Genomic DNA, 21,255 nt, shown 5'->3' on the forward strand with positions numbered 1-21,255 from the left:
GCAGTAAACAGCATAATATAGTATATCTTTTTAATGCTAAATAATACACTCTTTTGAAATTTGAATAATAAAAGAATTAGTTCAATGAACTATGAAGAATATCTAAATGAAGGCATTACTTGAAGGCATTACTATTGAAGATATAATTTTACAACATATAAATGAAAGTACAGCTTAAGAAAGACAACTTCTCAGCGTCAGTCAACAGTTATCTCCTCTGTATCAAACCTAAACAAATAAGATAAACTCCAAGACAACAAATAAGTGTATACAAACATTGGTTTTATTTCTTGATGTAACATGAGCTGCAAGTAGGTGTTTACACTTGAATGGATCAAACAAATATCTTCTTTTCAATTGAACTAACTGAAGTCTTTAAGCCACTTTCAATGCTGGAATCACATTCTAGAATAATGGTCAAGTAAGGTTTGTCATATGAGCTACATCAGTTCTATAAGTCCAGCTGATCAGATATTTGGGTTAGGTAGTGAGACACTCAAAAGATACTGGGGTCATGTAATGGGAGCTTAAAGAGAAACTGGGGTCAAGTAATGGGAGCTTAAAGAGAAACTGGGGTCAAGTAATGGGAGCTTAAAGAGATACTGGGGTCATGTAATGGGAGCTTAAAAAGATACTGGGGTCATGTAATGGGAACTTAAAGAGATACTGGTGTTATGTAATGGGAGCTTAAAGAGATACTGGGGTCAAGTAATGGGAGCTTAAAGAGATACTGGTGTTATGTAATGGGAGCTTAAAGAGATACTGGGGTCATGTAATGGGAACTTAAAGAGATACCAGGGTCAAGAGATATTGAGATCAAGTATTGGGAGCTCAATGAGTTATGAGTTGAGTTATATAGCTTACTACAAAATAGATTTACTTGAGGGAAAAACTAAACATTTATAATAATGGCAGAAAAAACAAAAGCTAATGTGTTTTATTGATGACATAAAAAGAATTCTAAAACATACATTAGTCAACTTAAAAAACTTGTCTATTTAAAAAGAGACATTTGTTAAACATACATTATCATTTGGTGACAAAACTTTAAAACTACTTATTTTCTTATCCTTTTCAATGCTACAAAAAAATAGTTATAAATAGTATAAAATAACTGAAAACCAAATGTATCATATAATTGAAATGAGTCCATACTTTACACAATACTTTACACAATACTTGACACAATGTCTTTCAATACTGCACTATAAACTGGGCTGAAATATTCTCAAGAGAGTTTCTGTCACATTTTTTAAAAATCAAATTTGATTGGACATTGTTAGAAAATTGGATTACTGTACATAATTAGAAATGAGCATTACATTGTGTTTGACTATCTTTGTTTCAAGGAATGTCAATAATTTATCCAATACTAAATGTGAATAAAGTTTATTCCATTTTACATTCATATTTTGTTCCCATATAAAATTGGAAAACCGTCAATGTTTCTTGATAAAGAAAAAACACACATTTTTTTAAGCTCTTTTGCACTAGTGAAATTAAAAAAAAATTAATTTCAAAAAGTGCACACAAAAACAAAACAAAAAAAAAAACATAAAAAAACAAAACAAACATCTCTTATGGTTAGCATTAGACTGTAATGGTTAAGAAAAGTTGTTTCCATCTAATGCCTAGCCTCACAAGTCCACTTAGAAATACAGTTATCTTCCCTTCCCAACTACTTCCCTTTACTTTTTTTTAGTTCTGAAATACATACAGAGATGAAATACATACAGAGAGTCCACACACACACACACACACACACATATATAAAATGAAATTATTTATTAAATATTTGTTCATCAGAAAAACTTTGAATGACAAATAGAACACTGATGTTATTTATTTTAAATTGCAGAATTCTATTTGTTTGTACTGTAAGACTCGCACCCCCCCCCCCAACACACAAGAAAAAATGTATGCAGTTAAAAAATAAAACAAGCACTCTTATTTAGAATAGAGTATAGAACAACTAAATAAAGATGTGTGTAAGGGAAAAAATATTCATGTCACTTATTTTCTCTTCAATAAACTAGAATACTTCCACTGAGAAAATTATAGAGAGTTTTATGGTGCTATAAGCATAATAGTGGTCTGACAGTATACCAAATATATCACTAATTGTTAGATACCATGGAAATGTTTGTAATATTTCTTTTCTTTTCTTTGACAATCTAGTGTCTTATAAATAATTCTTTACTGCTTCAAATTTACTATTTTGTTTTATTTTGTTATTAATAATTTTATTTTCTGTATATTTTAATTTCTTTAACTTTATAATGGCCTTTTTGCTCTATAAACTTGACTTAGTCTAATTTTTGGTCTACTAGTCTCCTACTAATGACTAAATTAGTTTAAAATAAATACTGGAAATATTACAACATAGGAGTTGAGTGTAAAAAAAATAAAACAGCTCTGTATATGTCAACAGACTGCTGGCTTATTACACATAAGAATTCAAAGTAAATCAAAGTGCCATGTTATTTGAATGTAGCTAATTATGGATTCCAAATTAATAAATCAATAGAAATACATTAGAACATCAGTTATCAGGACTGCCCTTTTGTTTTTTGTTGTTTTTTTTTGTTTTACAGTAAGGTATCTTAGTGGTCATGCTGCTGTGCAGGGAAAGATCAGCAAATATTTCTCTCAATAATGTTAGGCTGCTAAGTATAAAGCTTAGTTCCCCTGTATATTTTAATTGAATAGTATTTTTATGTACTGCGCGATACCCACATTCAAATTTTCTTTTTTTGTTGGTGAAAAGGACTATTTATAATATTTCGCATTTCGTTATCAAGAAGATCAATTATCTGGACTGACCCCATTCCCAGTCAATTTGGATAATTGATGTTGTACTGTATAATTTATATGAATATGTCCTTAATAAAACACATATTTAGAGGCAAAAATGTGTTATTCTCAATCTAATTGTGTGAAATGTACTATCTACTAAACTGTTAAAGGTTCTGATAAAAGAAACTGTTTCAAAGGATTCCACATGGATCAGATGTAAAGCTAGGACACTTGGACCTTCTTGTGAAGTTTGCCCACACTCTTGGTGTGAAGGGGAATAACTCCTTACTTCATCTTCTATACTTAAATTGTGTCAACATTGTAGCAAATGCACAATCACTTATTAAAATTGACAAGGACAAAATGTTTTACAAACTTGGTTTTAAAGTTTGAGTTAGTAGTAAAGCTTCAAATAGGCCAGTTTCCTGAAGTATTTTCTTTCTTCTTTGGTACTGTAGAGCTGGTCATAAAGAAAGTCAGTCACTGGTTAATTTGAAAGTCTTTATGTATATATATATACATATATATATCTTAATAGAAAACAATAAATACAGTTCTATCTTAACAGATGTGAATCATTAATAGTACGACACAGTGAACATCATTAGCACTTTGAATGGTGCAAGTCAAATTTTAACTTGTAGAGTTTCAAAAGTTTCCTTCTGATGGAAATGTATTTAACTCATTAAATTAAATATACATATTGAAAGGATGTAAAAATAAGGCCTAGAATGTTACCTTTGTCTAAATAAATATTGAAAATTACTTTTTGGGTAAAAATTATTGCCTTATATGAATTTCTCAACATCATTAAATATGGTTCTATTAACTATTAACATAGCTATATATTTATATGTGTAACTACCTATGTTACAAAAGTAGTAACAGGTAAATTAACAAAGATTTTAGTGTATCATGAACTTAAACTGATATCACTAGCAATAACTAAAGTAAAACAATTTGGTCTTAAAGAATGGTCCTAAAAGAATCTGGTCTAAAAATGTTGTGCTCTATTACCTTCTCTGTATTTCTGTCAATTGTACTTTTGTGTGTCACACTGGGCAGCTGTATTGGTGAACCACCAAAAGACTGGTGCCATTGAACTTTTTTATTCAGTGTTGCATCAGTGTCATATGCCCCAGCTCTACAAAACAATAGTACATTTTGAATAATGCCATATAAACAAAATAATTCTTTAAAAGTCCTAATCATAACAACTGCATGTCCTGCAATGATTGTAAGAGTCCTACAGCCATCTCTTTCAAAGCCTTTTAGGGCCAGGTTGTTTCCTCTATGACCTTAAACTAGCTTTAGGAAGTTATCAATACTCTTCACAGTGATGCATACCAGATATGTAGTGATATACAATATAAAGAGAATGGTCATTGACTTTGATTTATGACAATGGAAAAGATCCCATGAATGGTGGTCTGGCTTGAACTAAGACTATTGATCCTTATTGTAAATTTGTGGGGATTACAAAGACTCTTTTCTCAAATACAAACAAGAACAATAATATAGACATAAATAAAACAGACACAACATATAAAGTTCATTAGGTGACTACACACAGACATCTTGATCCTTTTCACCTTTCAAAGTCAATGATATGCGCTAATATGGTATGACCAAGTAAGGAATCAATGAGCTTTTGTACCATTCTGTTCCAGTCTTAAGTGACAGAAGTCACTCACTTTGCGATGACTTCACGTAGTTATAATGGAGGGGGGGGGGGGTTGTCTTCTAAGTTTTTCTGACTTTGCTGAGACATTTTTGTTCAAAAAGTTCATTTAACATATAGTAGTGTTGTGATTGTTAATGCTCATTTTATAAGATTGTTATTCCATTTGTTAGTAGGTTTTGTATTGTCACACAGAAAAAATTATCCAAGATCTTATGTAGTTTAAAGCTGTTAGGTTTGTATAGGAAAAATAGCAGCTGTGTGATTGTCTTTGCCAGAGTTTCAATATGGTCTTCCCACTAAAGCTTGTTGTCAACAATGACACATCAATTTACAACACTTTATTGATAATGACCAAAAAAAAATTTGTAAAAAGACTTTTGATCAGTGATGAAAAGGAAAAAAAAACAACAATTGAATGAATACAAATAGATGATATCAACAGTTCAAAGAATGTCATTCAAAACTGCTCAGAAACTTAGGAGCAGAATCAATCCTTTCTATTAAGTCGATATAAACTAGATCCAATATTATTACAAAATATATAAAAAGTGGCAAATGCAAAATATTTATGACAATTATCAAAGCCTACAGAATGCACAAAATTTAAATCTCAAAGCTTCTTTTTTTTTTTTGCATTAGATCTTAATGTGAAATCTTCAAAACATTTTTTATTTTGATTTTTTCCCATTTAACAACTAAGAGAAAGATTAATGTCTAAGCCCTGAAGCTAAGTTGATAAGCTTTTGGGCACTTTTTTTTTAAAACAGCAAATAATGCATTATGCAACCACTACACATAAATATATTCTAGTCAGATTAGTTTTTTTGTAAATTAAATAAAAATTTGTATTAGGACTTTGGTTTGATATAGTAAATAAAATAAAGATTGTGAAAAAATTGTATGAGTGTTCAAACAATTTCAGGACTATTCAAACCAATTGGCTGCCTTGTCATGTAGTATGCACTCTCAGACTATGATGTAGATTGTCTTCAACTATAAAAGAACATCCTAAACATGTAAAACATTTTACAAACATATTTCTACAAACATTTAAAGAGAATTTGAGGATTAAAGGAAATTTAAGGAGATACAAAAATATTTTGCAAGCACTTTAAACCCTGATGCATATTGAATATATTAGCATGATACAAGGGGATTCAATAAAATGGTATTTCATTGATTGAAGTTTACATTTTTGTGAAGACCAACATCTACTGATCTAGCATGGAGACACAGGTTCAAATCTTGCCATTCAAAGGTGCACTAAAGATTTGAGAATGTCTCCAGATTTAAAGGATATCAGACATTTGTTATGGATAGCAGTAGTCATGGTATCATGAACATAATATTAATACACATTGCCAATATGAACAGGCATTACAAAGTCAATGTATCCTTTGTGTTCTGTGTAATGATTTTGATTTGTGTTAAAACTTGTTTTTTTGTTGTTCTTTTTTTTATTTAAAAAAAAAAAAAAGGTCAATGACATGTTTTAGAAACACCATGGTTCATTCTACTCACCCTGGTATTACATCCATGAGTTCTCTTCTAAACAGTGGGAATCTTTCAGAGCCTACACCAAAGGGTTTGTTTAATTGAAGAGGATTTAAAGTTTCTGTTACGTCTTTTTGATATTCAGCTGGGGAAGGTGTTTTATCCTGAGCAGAGACAAAGAAAGATGAATTCATTTAACTAGTGGTCACCTAACAAAGATGAATGCAATAGACCTGAACACAAATAGATTATTCAGGCCAGGATAGCATCCAAAAAAGGTAAGCTTAGACAGAGACCCTCATGTGCTCTCAAGATTTTTATGGCTTTTGGGATTTATTTCAGAACTCAAATCACTTTACTTGTTCCATTCATATACAAAAGTAAGCTCTTATAGAAGGCAGAAATGACTCAATTGTATATGACAATCATAATCACCATAGATAAAAAATATGGTTGGGAGTAAATGTGAATTACTTCCCCTGTACTAGACTAAAAAAAAACAACAGTGTAGCAAAAAAATAACAAAAGTAATTTTTTTAAAAACTATTAGAAAAGTTTCCAAATCTAAATTTTAAGTGTAATCTTTTCCTTTTATTCATGACATCAAAAAAAAAATGTTTTAATTTGTAAAAGTAACAAAAAAAGCACCCAGATGTTCTAATGGTAAATATACTTGACGTACTTGAACTATTTGTTTTATCCGTGGTCCAGTCCTGGCTCCAAGTGAGTATCCTTTACTGCTGAGAATTTTCTTTTTGGACAGGTAAACAAAGCTTGTTTTCTAGAGAAAGTTGTTTTTTTTCAAAATTGAAATAACAACACAACAATGTAATACTGCTACTAAAATATAACAATAAAATGGCATTTTCATAAAAACTGACGATTAAAAAAAGAAGTATTTTATGAGACCCAGCTGTGATCAACATATTTTGTCACATATGATGCAGACAAAGCTGTTCAATATTTTATTTTCGGCATTTGCTCCTATCTTTAAAGGCAGCCCTCAAATGGTTTTTAAAAAATTCTGAAACACTTTAATTTAAGTGTTTCAGAATTTTTTGAACTTTGCATCATCAAAACAAGATTTGATAACTGCAAGTTTATCTACTGCAAACTAATGCAACTGATTCTCAGCATCTGATGTATGATAATTCACTTTCTTTCCACAAATCAAGAACTGATACATACAATCTTTAAACCATTCCATGATATAGTGAAGATATATGTAAAGAACAAATAAACAAAATTGTCTTATAATTAATTATGTCTTTAAGCTGGCTAACGAGTGGACAAAAAACATAGTTTTCATCTAAGAGGTACAAGGGGTATAAGTTTGAGATTTCTGCATTAGTTTAAAAAAATGGTAAATATATTTGTATAGAGTTAAACATGAACTCACTTCATCATTTTCATAAGCGCCTGGACCCAAATGAGGAGCTCCTCTTAAAGGGCACAACTCATTCCCAAACCTGTCTTGGGCTGTACCAACAGGGAAGAGTTGTCTCTCTTTTGTTGTCATGAAGCATGTTTGCGCTGAAAGTAGTTTCAATAAAAGTTTATAAAATAACAATTAACATTGCTGTCCAGCAAATAACTGCATCATTAAGTGACAAAGTAACACACCTGTATAGTCTAGGAATAATGACTGACAAAGTAACACACCTGTATAGTCTAGGAATAATGACTGACAAAGTAACACACCTGTATAGTCTAGGAATAATGACTGACAAAGTAACACACCTGTATAGTCTAGGAATAATGACTGACAAAGTAACACACCTGTATAGTCTAGGAATAATGACTGACAAAGTAACACACCTGTATAGTCTAGGAATAATGACTGACAAAGTAACACACCTGTATAGTCTAGGAATAATGACTGACAAAGTAACACACCTCTATAGTCTAGGAATAATGACTGACAAAGTAACACACCTGTATAGTCTAGGAATAATGACTGACAAAGTAACACACCTGTATAGTCTAGGAATAATGACTATCACGTTTTTGGTGGGATGGATTTTAGCCAAGAAGATGAAGAGCAGGGAAAAAGCAATTGAAATCACAATGTATTTTATATTTGTTTGTTATTGAAATCACAATGTATTTTGTATTTGTTTGTTATTGAAATCACAATGTATTTTGTATTTGTTTGTTATTGAAATCACAATGTATTTTGTAATTGTTTGTTATTGAAATCACAATGTATTTTGTATTTGTTTGTTATTGAAATCACAATGTATTTTGTATTTGTTTGTTATTGAAATCACAATGTATTTTGTATTTGTTTGTTATTGAAATCACAATTTATTTTGTATTTGTTTGTTATTGAAATCACAATGTATTTTTGTATTTGTTTGTTATTGAAATCACAATGTATTTTGTATTTGTTAGTTATTGAAATCACAATGTATTTTGTATTTGTTTGTTATTGAAATCACAATGTATTTTTGTATTTGTTTGTTATTGAAATCACAATGTATTTTGTATTTGTTTGTTATTGAAATCACAATGTATTTTTGTATTTGTTTGTTATTGAAATCACAATGTATTTTGTATTTGTTTGTTATTGAAATCACAATGTATTTTATATTTGTTTGTTATTGAAATCACAATGCATTTTGTATTTGTTTGTTACATTTATACAAATTAATCCTAGATCAAAGCAGGATTATTAATAATAGACTTCAATAATGCTAGACAAGCAAGATGTCACAAAAGTTATTTTTAGAGTGGAATGTTGGACTGATAATCATCTTGTAATATCAAAGCTATAGGCCTAATTAACTCTATCCCTGCTGAAAAAGGCCTACAGTTGGCAGTTCAGAGCTAAACAGCTAAACTCACCAAACTCTACAAGACATTGTGATTTGTGTGAACAAAAGAAAAAACGTCAGTCTAGGCATCATGAGTTGTTTAATTTAGGAGGCATCAGAGTTTGTCAAGCTACGAAGGACTATTTTTATATTAATCCCAAAAAAAATTTAACTGTTTGGCGAACTTGGCCGATTCGCTAGCATGGTAACTGTTAGATCCAGTGCTTGTATTCCTTCTCTGTGGTTGTCATAGAGCTCATTAGTTACAATGAACTTAATTTTTTAATTATTTTTTCTCCATTGGGCCATTCAATGAGCATTGCAGCTCCTCTGTTTGTGGTGGCTTTCTGAGAACCATCCATGCAAACTCTGACCCATTAAAATGGTTGTTATGGCAATGGATTTGTAGAAGAGTTCACTAAATTCTTGAGCTCTGTTGGAATAGTCAAATATTTCTTTCTTCTTATGTAAATCTTTGCAAACAACATATTTCTGCAAACAATGTATTTCTCTATACAGCTGGCTGAGTCAACCTTGTCTGGTAATGATGTATTTTTTTATTCAAATTATTATGGCTCAAGAAATTCACGAAAAACTTCTCTTTGTGAAATCTTTTACTATGATACTTAAGGCACATTAACATTTTATGTTTTAAAGAAATACTTCATAAAACAACAAATTCCTACATATAACATTATCTCCTTAGCAATGGATTGTGAGCTTGCAAACCATTAAAAGCAAAAAGTTTCCAATGTGTTTAGTGATCTTGTATGCTATACGTATTAACTGTTATATAATAGGTTTAAATTTGAACTTTGTTAATAAATTTATTTTAAAAAATTAATTCAACTTAAAATGTAGTTTTAAATTACTTTTTCACTCCTCGTGTCATTGGTTAAAAACTATTGTAAACAAAATGTATAATTTGACTTAAATAGGGGGTCTACGGAAAACCGAAAACATGGCAAGGGGTTTACATCTATGAGACAAAAAAGTTTGGGAGCCACTGGTCTAGTACTAAGTTAAGACTAATAAATCATGAAGAATGAAGGTTAGCTTCTTGAGTAGTGGAATGTCGAGAATTAACATAAATAATTTTAAGTACATTTAATAAAAATGGGCAATTTCAAAAAGTAGTTGAATCTTAGACTAGACTTAGACGACTGTCACTTAGTCTAAATTCTAAATCTAGAAAAGTATATATATCTAGATTCTAGAATCTAGAGTAGTTTATGCTATTCAGACACCTATAGGCCAAAATTTCAAAGTTTGACTTTGACAGTGCATTATTTGACAATGGTTCAACATAGAAAAGAAAATGAAGTATCGAAATTTCTTTAGTTTAAGGAGAATAAGGATGACTACTTATATTTGTACCCCTGACCTACACTTGTTATTATATTTAGGTCAAAGAGACCATGTGTTTTCATTTAATTCAGACAAATTTGACCCACGGTCATTATTTGATTCCGGACACGATAATTTATTTCAGAGTCTATATTTAGGCATCAATTAACTCAGAATTTAATTCTATATTAACATTACCTAAATTTTAAGATCCCCAGGCATAGCCCCTCACATGAAATCATTAAGATGTTTTCAAATTATGCATAAATATATATACGAACACAAAAAATAAAAATATGAACACACTTATTCTACCAAATTGTCACTGGGATAGTGACTTCTACACAGACTTTTAGACTTATTTTATGTTTGCATGATTAGATGTGTGTTGAATAATGTTTGTGCTTTTTGTTTATTAATTTAATAAATTTCTAATACAGATGATCTTTTGTAGTATAGTACAGGTTAGGATAGCCATTCTTGCCTAAATAGCGGAATCCTATTCTCTCTCTATAAATCTAGATCTATCTAGTAGGTCGATCTTGATCTAGGCATTTAACTTCATTCAATGTACCAAGCTCACTACAAACATTTGCCCTTTTAAAATTATTCTCTATAAAAAAATAATATAATATAAGATCATTAACATCGATGTCCATCAAAACTGGCTGTTTGAAATAAATTTTGGTAAGAAAATCATAATTTAATTCAAACACCCTATTAATTTTTTTTTTGTATGGAATCAAATAACTTGGCTAATTATGGATCAAATAAATCAGCTCCAAAAACAGAATAAATATTGCCAGGTTCATTAGCATAGACTTATTAGCCAATCAAAAAATATTGTCTTAAACCTAGGAAGAGGTAAAGACTAATTAAAGTCATCCTGGTAACAGTAACATAGGAAAAAACAACAACCTGACCTACAAATTTGAAATTCTTTTTTCGTACATAAAAAGATAGCTAGATCTAAATGGAAGGAAATTGGGTTAGAATCATTGGAAAATTGACAAGCACATTAATTATACAGCGCGCTAGTTTCATATTAAATATCAAAATAAAGATTTAATGACCACAAAAACAGTGAGTGTCCGAATTAAATCAACTACTTAAACTACTATGTATAGACTCTAGATCTAGTGAAATCTCGTCTAGTCTAGATTATCAATATTATAATGTCATAATGTGAATATATTAATTATATTATCATGATTATATTATTGAATCAAGTCATATTTCGACCAAATTTGTCATCTCTATTTTCATCTTCGCCCGGATGTAAAAGTATGAAAAATCAGTTTAGATGAAAGATTGGGGTCATATCACCCTTTATCCTTTAAATAACATGCATAAAGTCTTCTGAAAATTTGAACCAAAAATATTGAATAATAAAAGATATGCATGCTTTAATAACAAAAAGTCAAAATTCGGGTACCAAATTTTTTTATTGAATACAAAGCTAAAGAAGGAAAAATAAATAAATAAAAAAAAAATCATAATTTTAACTTCCATAACAATATGATCAAAACAAATTATTTTGTTGAAGTGCCTATTTAGTATTATTATATTATCATTATTATGTTACTCAGTTTTACTGTTTTGTTTAAGACTGTTAATACTGTTATGATTTATCATATCATAGATCTAATTTATGATAAAAATTTATCAATTTTTATCTCACCTTTAACAGCCATCATAATGATATGTTTATTATTTATGGGGTGATTTTTTTTAAAATTAAATTCTAATTAGAACTAAATCTAGATCTAGCTTAATTTAAACATTTTTGATCTAGTTCTAGATAGATCTAAGTGACTTAGTAAGTCGACTTTAAAAAGCAAAGTGATTTAAAAAGATGCATAATTGATGGTGTACTTCTTCCTTAGAAACCGATTGTTGTGAAGGAAATGCTTCTAAATTTGAATGTCGTAAAAAGGATTCGGGAAATTAAAAATATGCTTGGTAAACACAACGAAATCTGGGATAAAACAATATGATAAAGACATCAATGGATTGTCACTGGATTAACATGGTTGACGTTGGATTTAATATTATGTAGATCTATAATTAAGATGTGAAGATAACAGCGATTACAAAGGTAGACCTAGTCTAAATTCATTTTTTTAGCAGTAAACAAAGTTCTAGACCTATTGACTCATTTGAGTATTTTGACTTTGAGTCTTCTATCATTTTTCTTTCTCTACTCAGACTCAGTCAGACTGACTCTGAGACTCAGTCTACTCAGTCCACTGTCTAGTCTCTAGATATACTCTACTCTAGTGACTAGACTAGAGACACTACAGTAGTCACTACACTAGTCGCTAGACTGACTAGAGTCACTACTAGACACTAGAGTTCACTAGACTGAGACTCTGTTAGTCTGTTGAAACTCTGTTCACTGTAAATACTTAAAATAGGTGAGTGAGTGTAGTCGTCACAGACAGCCAGACTAAAAACAGTTCACAGGGAAGTCATTGCTTTGATTGACATTAAATTCATTAAAGAAGAATGGGAGACATTTTACTGAAATTTTGCCCAGATTACTTGATTTCACGCAAGTGGAATTTCACCTTTAACATCTAATAGCCACTTTGAAGAAAAGTATAATAAAAAGACTAGACTCTATATCGTTAAGATGGAATTGATAAATAAATTTGACCCAGTATTAAGATTACAATGTATGTGACTCTTCACTCCACCTTCTCTTCCTTTTCCCACTTCACTCACCTCCTCCTCCTTTGCCCTCTTCAATCCACCTTCTCTTCCTTTGCCCCCTTCACTCCACCTTCTCTTCCTTTGCCCCTTCACTCCACCTCATCTTCCTTTGCCCACTTCACTCACCTCCTCCTCCTTTGCCCTCTTCAATCCACCTTCTCTTCCTTTGCCCCTTCACTCCATCTTCTTTTTCTTTGCTCCCTTTTTAATTTTTGTTGTTTTATAACATGCCTCCTGATACAGTGACACAGATTTGGCTTTTGACTAGGAGTACACAGCACTCTACATCTGAGTTTTTTAAAGCCAAAAAAAAATATATGGCTCACATTTAGTTGTAAGGCAGCTCCAATTAAAGTTTTAAAAAAATATATTTAAAAAAAAAGCTAAAAAATGACTTTTTTATTTCAACAACTTTATTGCTATTCTGTCTCACCATTTCCCAGGGTTTGAATTACAATTGAAAGACTTACTTTACACATGCACCATGTCCAAATCATCGGAAGAAGTTTTGCTCATAGTTAAACATGTAAAAAACAAGAAAACTGATGGAGAACTGTACTTGATGGGAGAGCGAATGGGCTGGATGCTGGAATCTAAACGAGTGTTCAATATTAGCTACATGTATGCTGACATCAAAAGTAAGTCCCACTCTTCTTTTTAAAAACACTTACAATAACATCTGCTGTTCTACATGATTCATCCCAACTTAAATTGTAATTAATAGTTGTATAATTATAAGTATGAGGAAAAATCATTTTATTGTGGACATGGGGAAAATATGCAGAATATATTCTATCAAATTTTATAGTGTGTCTTAATACAATTGTTATTTATATAAAGAATAAAAAAAAAACATTAGACAAAAACGCTAAATTATAATAAAGATGTAGGATTAAAAAATTTATAGTTAGCCTCAGAACTTTTTAAAATATATTTAAAATATCTGAAAGGTATTTGGTGGACACCTGAATCAAAATGAAACACTGATTCTGTGATTTTTCCCTAATTGTGTATTTTTTTTTTATTTCAGCTCAAAAAATTTCACCAGATACAAAAGAAAAAGTTCAGCTCCAAGTAATCCTACATGATGGAAGTGCCAACACTTTTTTATTTAACAACCCCAAAGGTCGTCAACAACAACTACAAGACAGAGAATCAGTCAAAGAATTACTACAACAGTTACTGCCAAAATTCAAGAGGAAAATCAGCTCAGAGCTTGAAGAAAAAAACAGGTGATATGACTTAATTAGATTAGTTCTAATGTTACTGTTTAATATTAAAATGATTGCTTTCTGTTTTCATTGGGTCTCTATAAAAATATTAATTATTATTTAATACCTGAAAAGGTTGTAGAATTTTTTATATAGAAAAAATATTTAATAAAAGTAATTACCATGACTTAGGTTCATTTTTTTTTTTTTTTTTTTTTAGATAATTCCATCTTATTATTGGTTTTATCTTATTTCTATCAATATCTGTCAATGTCCACTTAGTCAACACAAGAGATAAAGTATTCACTTCTTTTATACTTCACCATCAAATATCCTTCTGATCATAAAACTGGAACTTACTGCCTGATGGAATTAACTTCATGAGTACCGTATTTATTATTTGTCCCAGCAGTTTTAATAGTTTCAAAGTTTTAATGTTCAGCTTTTTTTTTTTAATTTTTTTTTTTATTTATTCAGAGTACTTCAACAAGATCCAGAAGCCTTTCAGTTGTACAAAGATTTGGTAGTTAGTGGAGTTATATCACCAGAAGAGTTCTGGTCCTCTAAAGCTCATGTAAGCCTAGTCTTTAATTTATGACAAGTACTTTGATTAACATAAGAAAAACAGCAATATCTTTGCTGTATTATACAGCTTTGGTCATCTAACAAAAGTCAATTGACCTATTATAAAAAGTTAAGTTTCATGCAATCCATGGAGTAGATGCTGTAAACATCATTAGTTTCTATAGCTGACAGTTAAACAGGTTTCATGTAGCCAATACAATGACCAACCTCCTATACTTTTCCCAACTAATTTCAGGTACCCCTTATAGAGTTGGGGGAACCCAGAAATGTTTATAAACTCCCCAAATTAGAAATCCTAGTCTTCTCAATGATTCCAACTTAAGCCCCTTAGGTTCATTGAACAACCACTCCTCTTATTGCTAGTCTTCATTCAACTCTTAGTTTGTTAGATGACACAAAATAAGTTCTGATTTGTTAGATGACTAGAAATAATTTTTGATTTGTTAGATGACTAGAAAGACAGTTATTTTGAACAGAAATAAAATAACTAAAGTTTTTTTTGTTAGAAATTAAATCAAAGAATGTCTTCCCCTACATCTTATAATGTACTTCATATTAATGAAAACAAAAGATTTCTAGTTTATTCATTTGTATGCTTATCTCTTATGTCTTTCTTTGTAGTTGCTCTCATCATCATCCAAATCATCCCAGACTCAAAACCTCGGAGTTTCACCTGCATTCTTGGTTAGTACCTATATTACTTTTAGACTTGGCTACTCATGCATACTAAATGAAAATAATTTGTGAATTAACAGTTTTTTTAAACTTTTATTTTGCAAGGCTGACATCAAACCACAGACAGATGGTGCTAATGGTCTCAAATACAACTTGACTGTTGATATCATTCAGTCTATATTTAAAACATATCCAATGGGTGAGATTGCTTGTTTTTGTTTCACCTTGATGTCTGTAGAGCATCTTTCAATCTATAGCCAAAACCTGTTCAATAAGTGCATAAATACATAATGCATGTAATTATTGTCTCTTTATTTAAAGGAAAGAAGTTAAATATTTTAAAGTATATTTAGTTTAGTTACTTTCTAATTAAACTAATTAAATTAAAATTAGTTAAGTGAAATATCTGAATCAACTATTTCTCTTGGGAGAGGTGTCTGGTTTTTTTTTTTTATTTCTTACCAGCTGGTGGATAAGGAAAAATTAAGTCAAAGGTTATAAATACAAATCTAGTCAAAGGTTATAAATGCAAATCTAGTCAAAGGTTATAAATGCAAATCTAGTCAAAGGTTATAAATGCAAATATAGTCACAGGTTATAAATGTAAAACTAGTCAAGGTTATGAATGCAAATGTAGGGAATACAAATCTAGTCAAAGGTTATGAATCTGGTTAAAAATAAAGCAAGCTAAATTTAATTTAAACTCCACTAATCTAATATAAACAAGGTTACAAAGACAGTTTGTGTGGAAACACAAACTCAAAATCAGCCCCCCCCCCCCCCCCCCCCCAAAAGTGGTCCACCCAGGCAGGTAAAAAGGCAGGTATCAATATCAATTAAATTCTATCAAAGACAAATGACAGAGAAGAATGGAGAAAGAAGGTTGACAGATTTTGTGTGGTGCCCCAGCAGACCAAATGATAGGTGAAAGTGAATGTGAAATTAAATGTGAACCTGCCCTAACTGATGTCTTATAATGAATATTTAATTGATCTAATTGTTTTAAAAAAAAAAAAAAAAATTCATTTAGTTAAGTGTCCTTTAGCTGGAGAGTAGCACTGCAGTTCACAAGATAATATGAAAACTTACTTATTAATTGTTGTTTTAAACTATGTCCAACTTATATGCATACTAAATAGATTTTTTTCTCTTAAAAAAAGAGTTAACATTATTTTTGGGTAAACATAGTAATTAGTAGAAAAGAACTTACATAATGTAGCAATACAAATATAAAAAAAATAATTTTTTAACAAAAAGTCTAAAACCATGTTAAAAATATGTTATTTAGTCATCTGCCCTACTAAAGAGCCTCCTGTATTGTTACTATTAATAGTGAATAGTTGTAAAAGTGGTGTATTTTTATGAAAAAACTGCTTGCAAAAGTGATTTAAAAAATTAGATTTGTCACTTTTAGAAAAGAAAAAAGTAGCGTTGCATCAGAACTTTGAATATTATGATGTCAGATTTTCACTATCTTTTCTAGTTTACAAGATCTAAACGGGACGGACAGACATGTCACACAAGTCTTTTCCCCTTTCAGGGGCCGCTAAAAATAATAAGAACACAAAAGTAGAATAATCAAACTTTGCTTATTGTACTGTTCTATAAAATGTCATCAAAAGTATTTTTATTAATATTATTTTTTGTTTTTGTTTTGGCCATTACAGAAACTTTTTGACAGAAGTCTTATCAAGTGTTTATATGTGTTGTCATATTTGTCATTTACAGTGAAAAAAAAACATGCAGAAGCAGTACCACACCTTGTGAGTGAGAGTGACTTTTGGACTAGATTTTTTCAGTCTCACTATTTCCATAGAGACAGACAAGCTTTAGTTCCCAAAGATATATTTACTGAGTGTGCTAAGAATGATGAGGAAGGTAAGTTAGAAGAATGGATGGATAGATAGTGTGGATGTATAATCAAAACCTTGCAGTGTATAGTTGTTTGTGAATAAATAGATTATTTATAGTCAATTGCACTTGTAGTATAGAATATTTTAAATGTTTGCAAATATTATGTTGATATATTATAGACATAAAAATTATGATTTGACTTTTTTTTCTGTCTTCATATTCTGCTGCCTGTATTTTGTTATCAGTGATGAAAGAAGAGATCACTAGACATGGGAATGATCCTCTTGTTGATTTGACTCAGATCAAAGATCAAAACATTGACGATGTAAGCACTTTCTTTTCTTTCCTGCAGTCTCTTTTGTTTTTAAGCCTGCAATTTCTATTTTTAGCACAAAGCAAGATTTATATTTATTATTTAATTTGATGGATTGAAATCAATTCACTTTTCAGTTTAGATCATATCACTTTTACATTTACATCACTTTTACATTTACATCACTTTTACATTTACATCACTTTTACATATCAACTTTAGAGAAAGGAAAAATTAAGTTAACAGGTTAGTTATAAAGATGTTCTGACTGAAATTTGTAGTAAAGATTAAGTTGATTATGAAATATGTGACTACCAAGCAGGAGGGTCTGTGTTCCTAATGGATTTTCTATTTCACTTGGTATGGAGACCTGACATCTATTGGTCTTTGTGCTGACAACACCCTCAGATCTTTCTTTGTCTCAATATTATAAACTTGAGACTGTACACTGTCTCTTAAGTTCTTTTTGTTTGTCCCTTCTAGATCTAAAGTTCTTAAAATAGATTTCTATTTTGATGATTTGTAAGCAAGATACAAATTATTATAGTCGAACATGTTTACAATTATTACAGGAATATCGAGGCATTGTTGATGACAATCGTTCAAGTAGCAATATTGCCAACCAGTCTATGATCCGACGCTTTAATCAACATTCAACTATGGTTCTTAGGACCTGCTGCGCCTCAACAACTTCATCGACAGAACAGACAATATCGGACAATACAGGACAGGTCAATGGCAAAAAGTCTAAAATACAACCAGAGCTTCAACAAAATGGCCAAACGAATTTAGATGAGCCCCAGAGTAAAAAGGTAATGAAGCTTATGAACTTCTGGTGGCATGTCTGATTTTAATGATTATTTATACTATTTTAATCTTTTCAAAAGTTTTAAATGGCTCAGTCTGAGCCTTTTGTTATTAATCAGAACAGTGCTGCTTAGTCAAGCAGAGAACAGAGAATAGTCTTTTTGATCTAAAGATACTATTTAAGTATTATTATTATTATTTTTATTATAGTCTTTGAATTTCTAATACTACAATGGTTGCTGTTGGCCAGGCACAATCTATGTAGTGAGAATAAACTCATGAAAAGATCCACATGGTCTTTGACCCATTCATTTGTTAAATTATGCCTGACATATTGAATTGTGCTTAGCAAGTGGGATATAAATTCTATGTAATTAAATCTATTGCATTCTGTGTTTTTATAGAGAAAGATCAAAGAGAAATTATTATATGAAGATCTAGACAATACAGCAGTAGCTAAAGGAGTCTCTCTTAGGTAAGTAAGCTCTAATGACTAATTATCTACTCTATCAACCCATAGGTAAATAGCTGTTATAATTAATTACTAACCCTATCAGCCTATGCTCTATGACTATATGAGTCATGTGGTTATTAACGTCTTGTTTAATAAAAATTCTTTATTTCACAGATTAACCAACATGGATCGATATCTCCATGGTCCAACCCCAACCACCAGTGAATCCTTACTTGGCTATCATCAAAATTTCTTAAGTGAAATCTCCACAGATATGGCTGTTCAGGAAATAGCCAATCAAGTCAAAAGTTGGACCTCTTCCAATCTTAAGGTTATATTTCTTTCAATTGTTTGTTAAAAAAAACTTTTTTTTTTTAACTCTGGGGTGCAAACTTGTATTTAGTATAAATGAGTCACTGATTCCTTTTTTTTTAATTTGTCTATAGATTTATCTTGAAATGTTTGAGACTTGTCGCATCTTCAGTGAACAATTTTTAATTTTGTAATTCTTCTTTCTTATGGGTCAGGTTTATCTTTTAAAAAAAATCATTAAGGAAACAAAATTAATTGAAACTTTTTTTTTTCGGTTTATCACCAGATGGCTCTGGGACCTCAAGCTTTGTCTGTACTGGGCGAGTTGTCTCCAGGTGGAGCTCTGATGTCTGGCACTAGTTTACAAAAACTTCACAGTAAGTTACAGTGTAATTTTTATATTTAAGTAAACTGTTTTTGTATTAACTTGCTACATGATCATACTAGTTGGTCCTTGATTTTCAAGGAAATTTTCTAATCATCCATCTTAGTTAGATTTCAGCAATGTGTTTGAGATGGCCTCATTGTAGTTATTTAATATTGTCCATCTAATCAGACAGTTATTTGCTTGTCTATTTCTTTTGGACCAATATCCATTATTTGCTTTTTACTTTCCATCAAAGAGCACTAGTATTCTATTAATAAATAAATGTATTAGTTCCCTGCTAACTCTTCAATTTGACTTTAGAACAAGTGGCCCCTGCTACAAGACAAGAACTTCAACACAACTATAATGCTTTGTGTGAGTTATTGCGTCACTTTTGGGCTTGCTTTCCTGTTTCCTCGAAACATTTAGAAGAAAAGGTAAAAGACTCTTTGATTTCTTATCACTTTTTCTTTGTTATATCTATCGTACATAGAATTTAATCATTTCAATGACACCTTTTAAATGTTTTAAAAATATTGCTGATGTAATTTTCTAGTTGGTTTTGTGTGCATTGCATATCTCAACTCCCCCCTTTTACACAATTGCCTTTGTTAGAAAAATGTTTCAGCTTGAAAATGTTTGAAGACATTTAGTTTACTGTATGCACATCTTAACTAATTTACTATCAACATTGACCAAGGGTCATTGAATCTCTGTCTTTCTCTATATGTTCATCTCAACTAATTTACCATCATCATTGGTCAGTGGCTTCCATTCCATGGTTCAAGGGAACTAATCCATGGAAAACATTGACCAACAGCTAAGTCTCTAAAAACAAGATAGATCATCAAATGATAGCATGATCCCTTATCTTGTTGCTCACTTTCATTTGATAAATGATAGGGCTACCCCCAAGAAGACAACTAAATGCAATCCCATGAAAGAATGAATGTTAACAGTGTAGACAATGTGCACAGACTCTAATCCCTTCCCCTTCATTTCATAAATGTTACCAAGGCCAGTTCCTAATAGATTTATAGATGGAAGCATCATGGTTTTCTATTCAAAGAGTGTATTCAGAAGTACAATGCATAACAAGCATTTTTCCCCCTTTTCTTATTACTATAATAGTGGGTTATTTCCCTTTGCACTTGCTGTGCTCTGACAGATTAATTTGAAATGTAAACAAAACTTATCACACTTTCATTCTCCCATAGGTGCTAAAAATGCGAATGACATTGGAAAGGTTTGAAATGAATAAGTTACTTCCCTTGAAAGAAAAATTGGCCCAGTATCATTACGCTATGAATGTAAGTGACGCATTTATTTTCTCTTAATTTTGTGTCAATAAAAGCCTAAAATGAGATCACTTTAATTTCCTATCTCAAACTTGTCTGGACCTGTCTTTCAGTTAACTGGACACCTGGAAGAAATGTTAAAGGCTGCTTACAACAAATATGATCTCTGGCAAGCAAAGCGTGTGTCAAGGAGAACATGACAAAAGTTTGAAAATAATTCATGGTTTTGTTTTGTCTTTATTGGCCAATGTCGGATTTTTAAAAAAAAAGTTAATGTTTTTAACTTTCAACGCAAAGGGAGTGTACTCATAAGAGTATTGACAGTGTGTGTCTACTAGGCCTCATCTCTCACAATATTTCATTGTCTACCTGTGCTATACAATTGTTTGTTTTCTCATAACTGACCACCAATAAACTTCAACACATAGATTTGTTTGTTCCATTTGATATGTTTCAGTCTATAAAATAATAAAATCTTAGTTTTTCAATATTGTCTTTGAAACTAGTGAATTAATTATCTTCATTGT

The 21,255-nt window shown here is 30.7% G+C and overlaps 2 protein-coding genes across 2 annotated transcripts; one reads left to right on the forward strand and one right to left on the reverse strand.

Annotated features, from left to right (window-relative positions):
- Positions 1-261: 261 nt before the first annotated feature.
- LOC106067417 (protein pitchfork-like) lies at positions 262-12,037 on the reverse strand. The gene is made up of 6 exons (XM_013226593.2): positions 11,819-12,037; positions 7,374-7,507; positions 6,657-6,755; positions 6,002-6,138; positions 3,814-3,940; positions 262-3,256 (listed from the first exon to the last, which is right to left on the reverse strand). The coding sequence occupies exons 1-6, from the start codon at positions 11,832-11,834 to the stop codon at positions 3,191-3,193; spliced, it is 579 nt and encodes a 192-aa protein (XP_013082047.1). The 5' UTR covers positions 11,835-12,037; the 3' UTR covers positions 262-3,190.
- Positions 12,038-12,079: 42 nt separating this feature from the next.
- On the forward strand, positions 12,080-21,157 carry LOC106067415 (general transcription factor IIH subunit 1-like). Its single transcript, XM_013226592.2, has 15 exons — positions 12,080-12,235; positions 13,296-13,490; positions 13,883-14,084; positions 14,541-14,637; positions 15,270-15,332; positions 15,429-15,522; positions 17,052-17,201; positions 17,423-17,502; positions 18,063-18,302; positions 18,702-18,772; positions 18,926-19,082; positions 19,350-19,440; positions 19,752-19,867; positions 20,648-20,740; positions 20,842-21,157. The coding sequence occupies exons 2-15, from the start codon at positions 13,337-13,339 to the stop codon at positions 20,926-20,928; spliced, it is 1,695 nt and encodes a 564-aa protein (XP_013082046.2). The 5' UTR covers positions 12,080-12,235; positions 13,296-13,336; the 3' UTR covers positions 20,929-21,157.
- Positions 21,158-21,255: the final 98 nt, after the last annotated feature.

The sequence above is a fragment of the Biomphalaria glabrata genome, chromosome 10 (genome assembly GCF_947242115.1).
Source record: "Biomphalaria glabrata chromosome 10, xgBioGlab47.1, whole genome shotgun sequence".
Lineage (NCBI taxonomy): Eukaryota > Metazoa > Mollusca > Gastropoda > Planorbidae > Biomphalaria > Biomphalaria glabrata.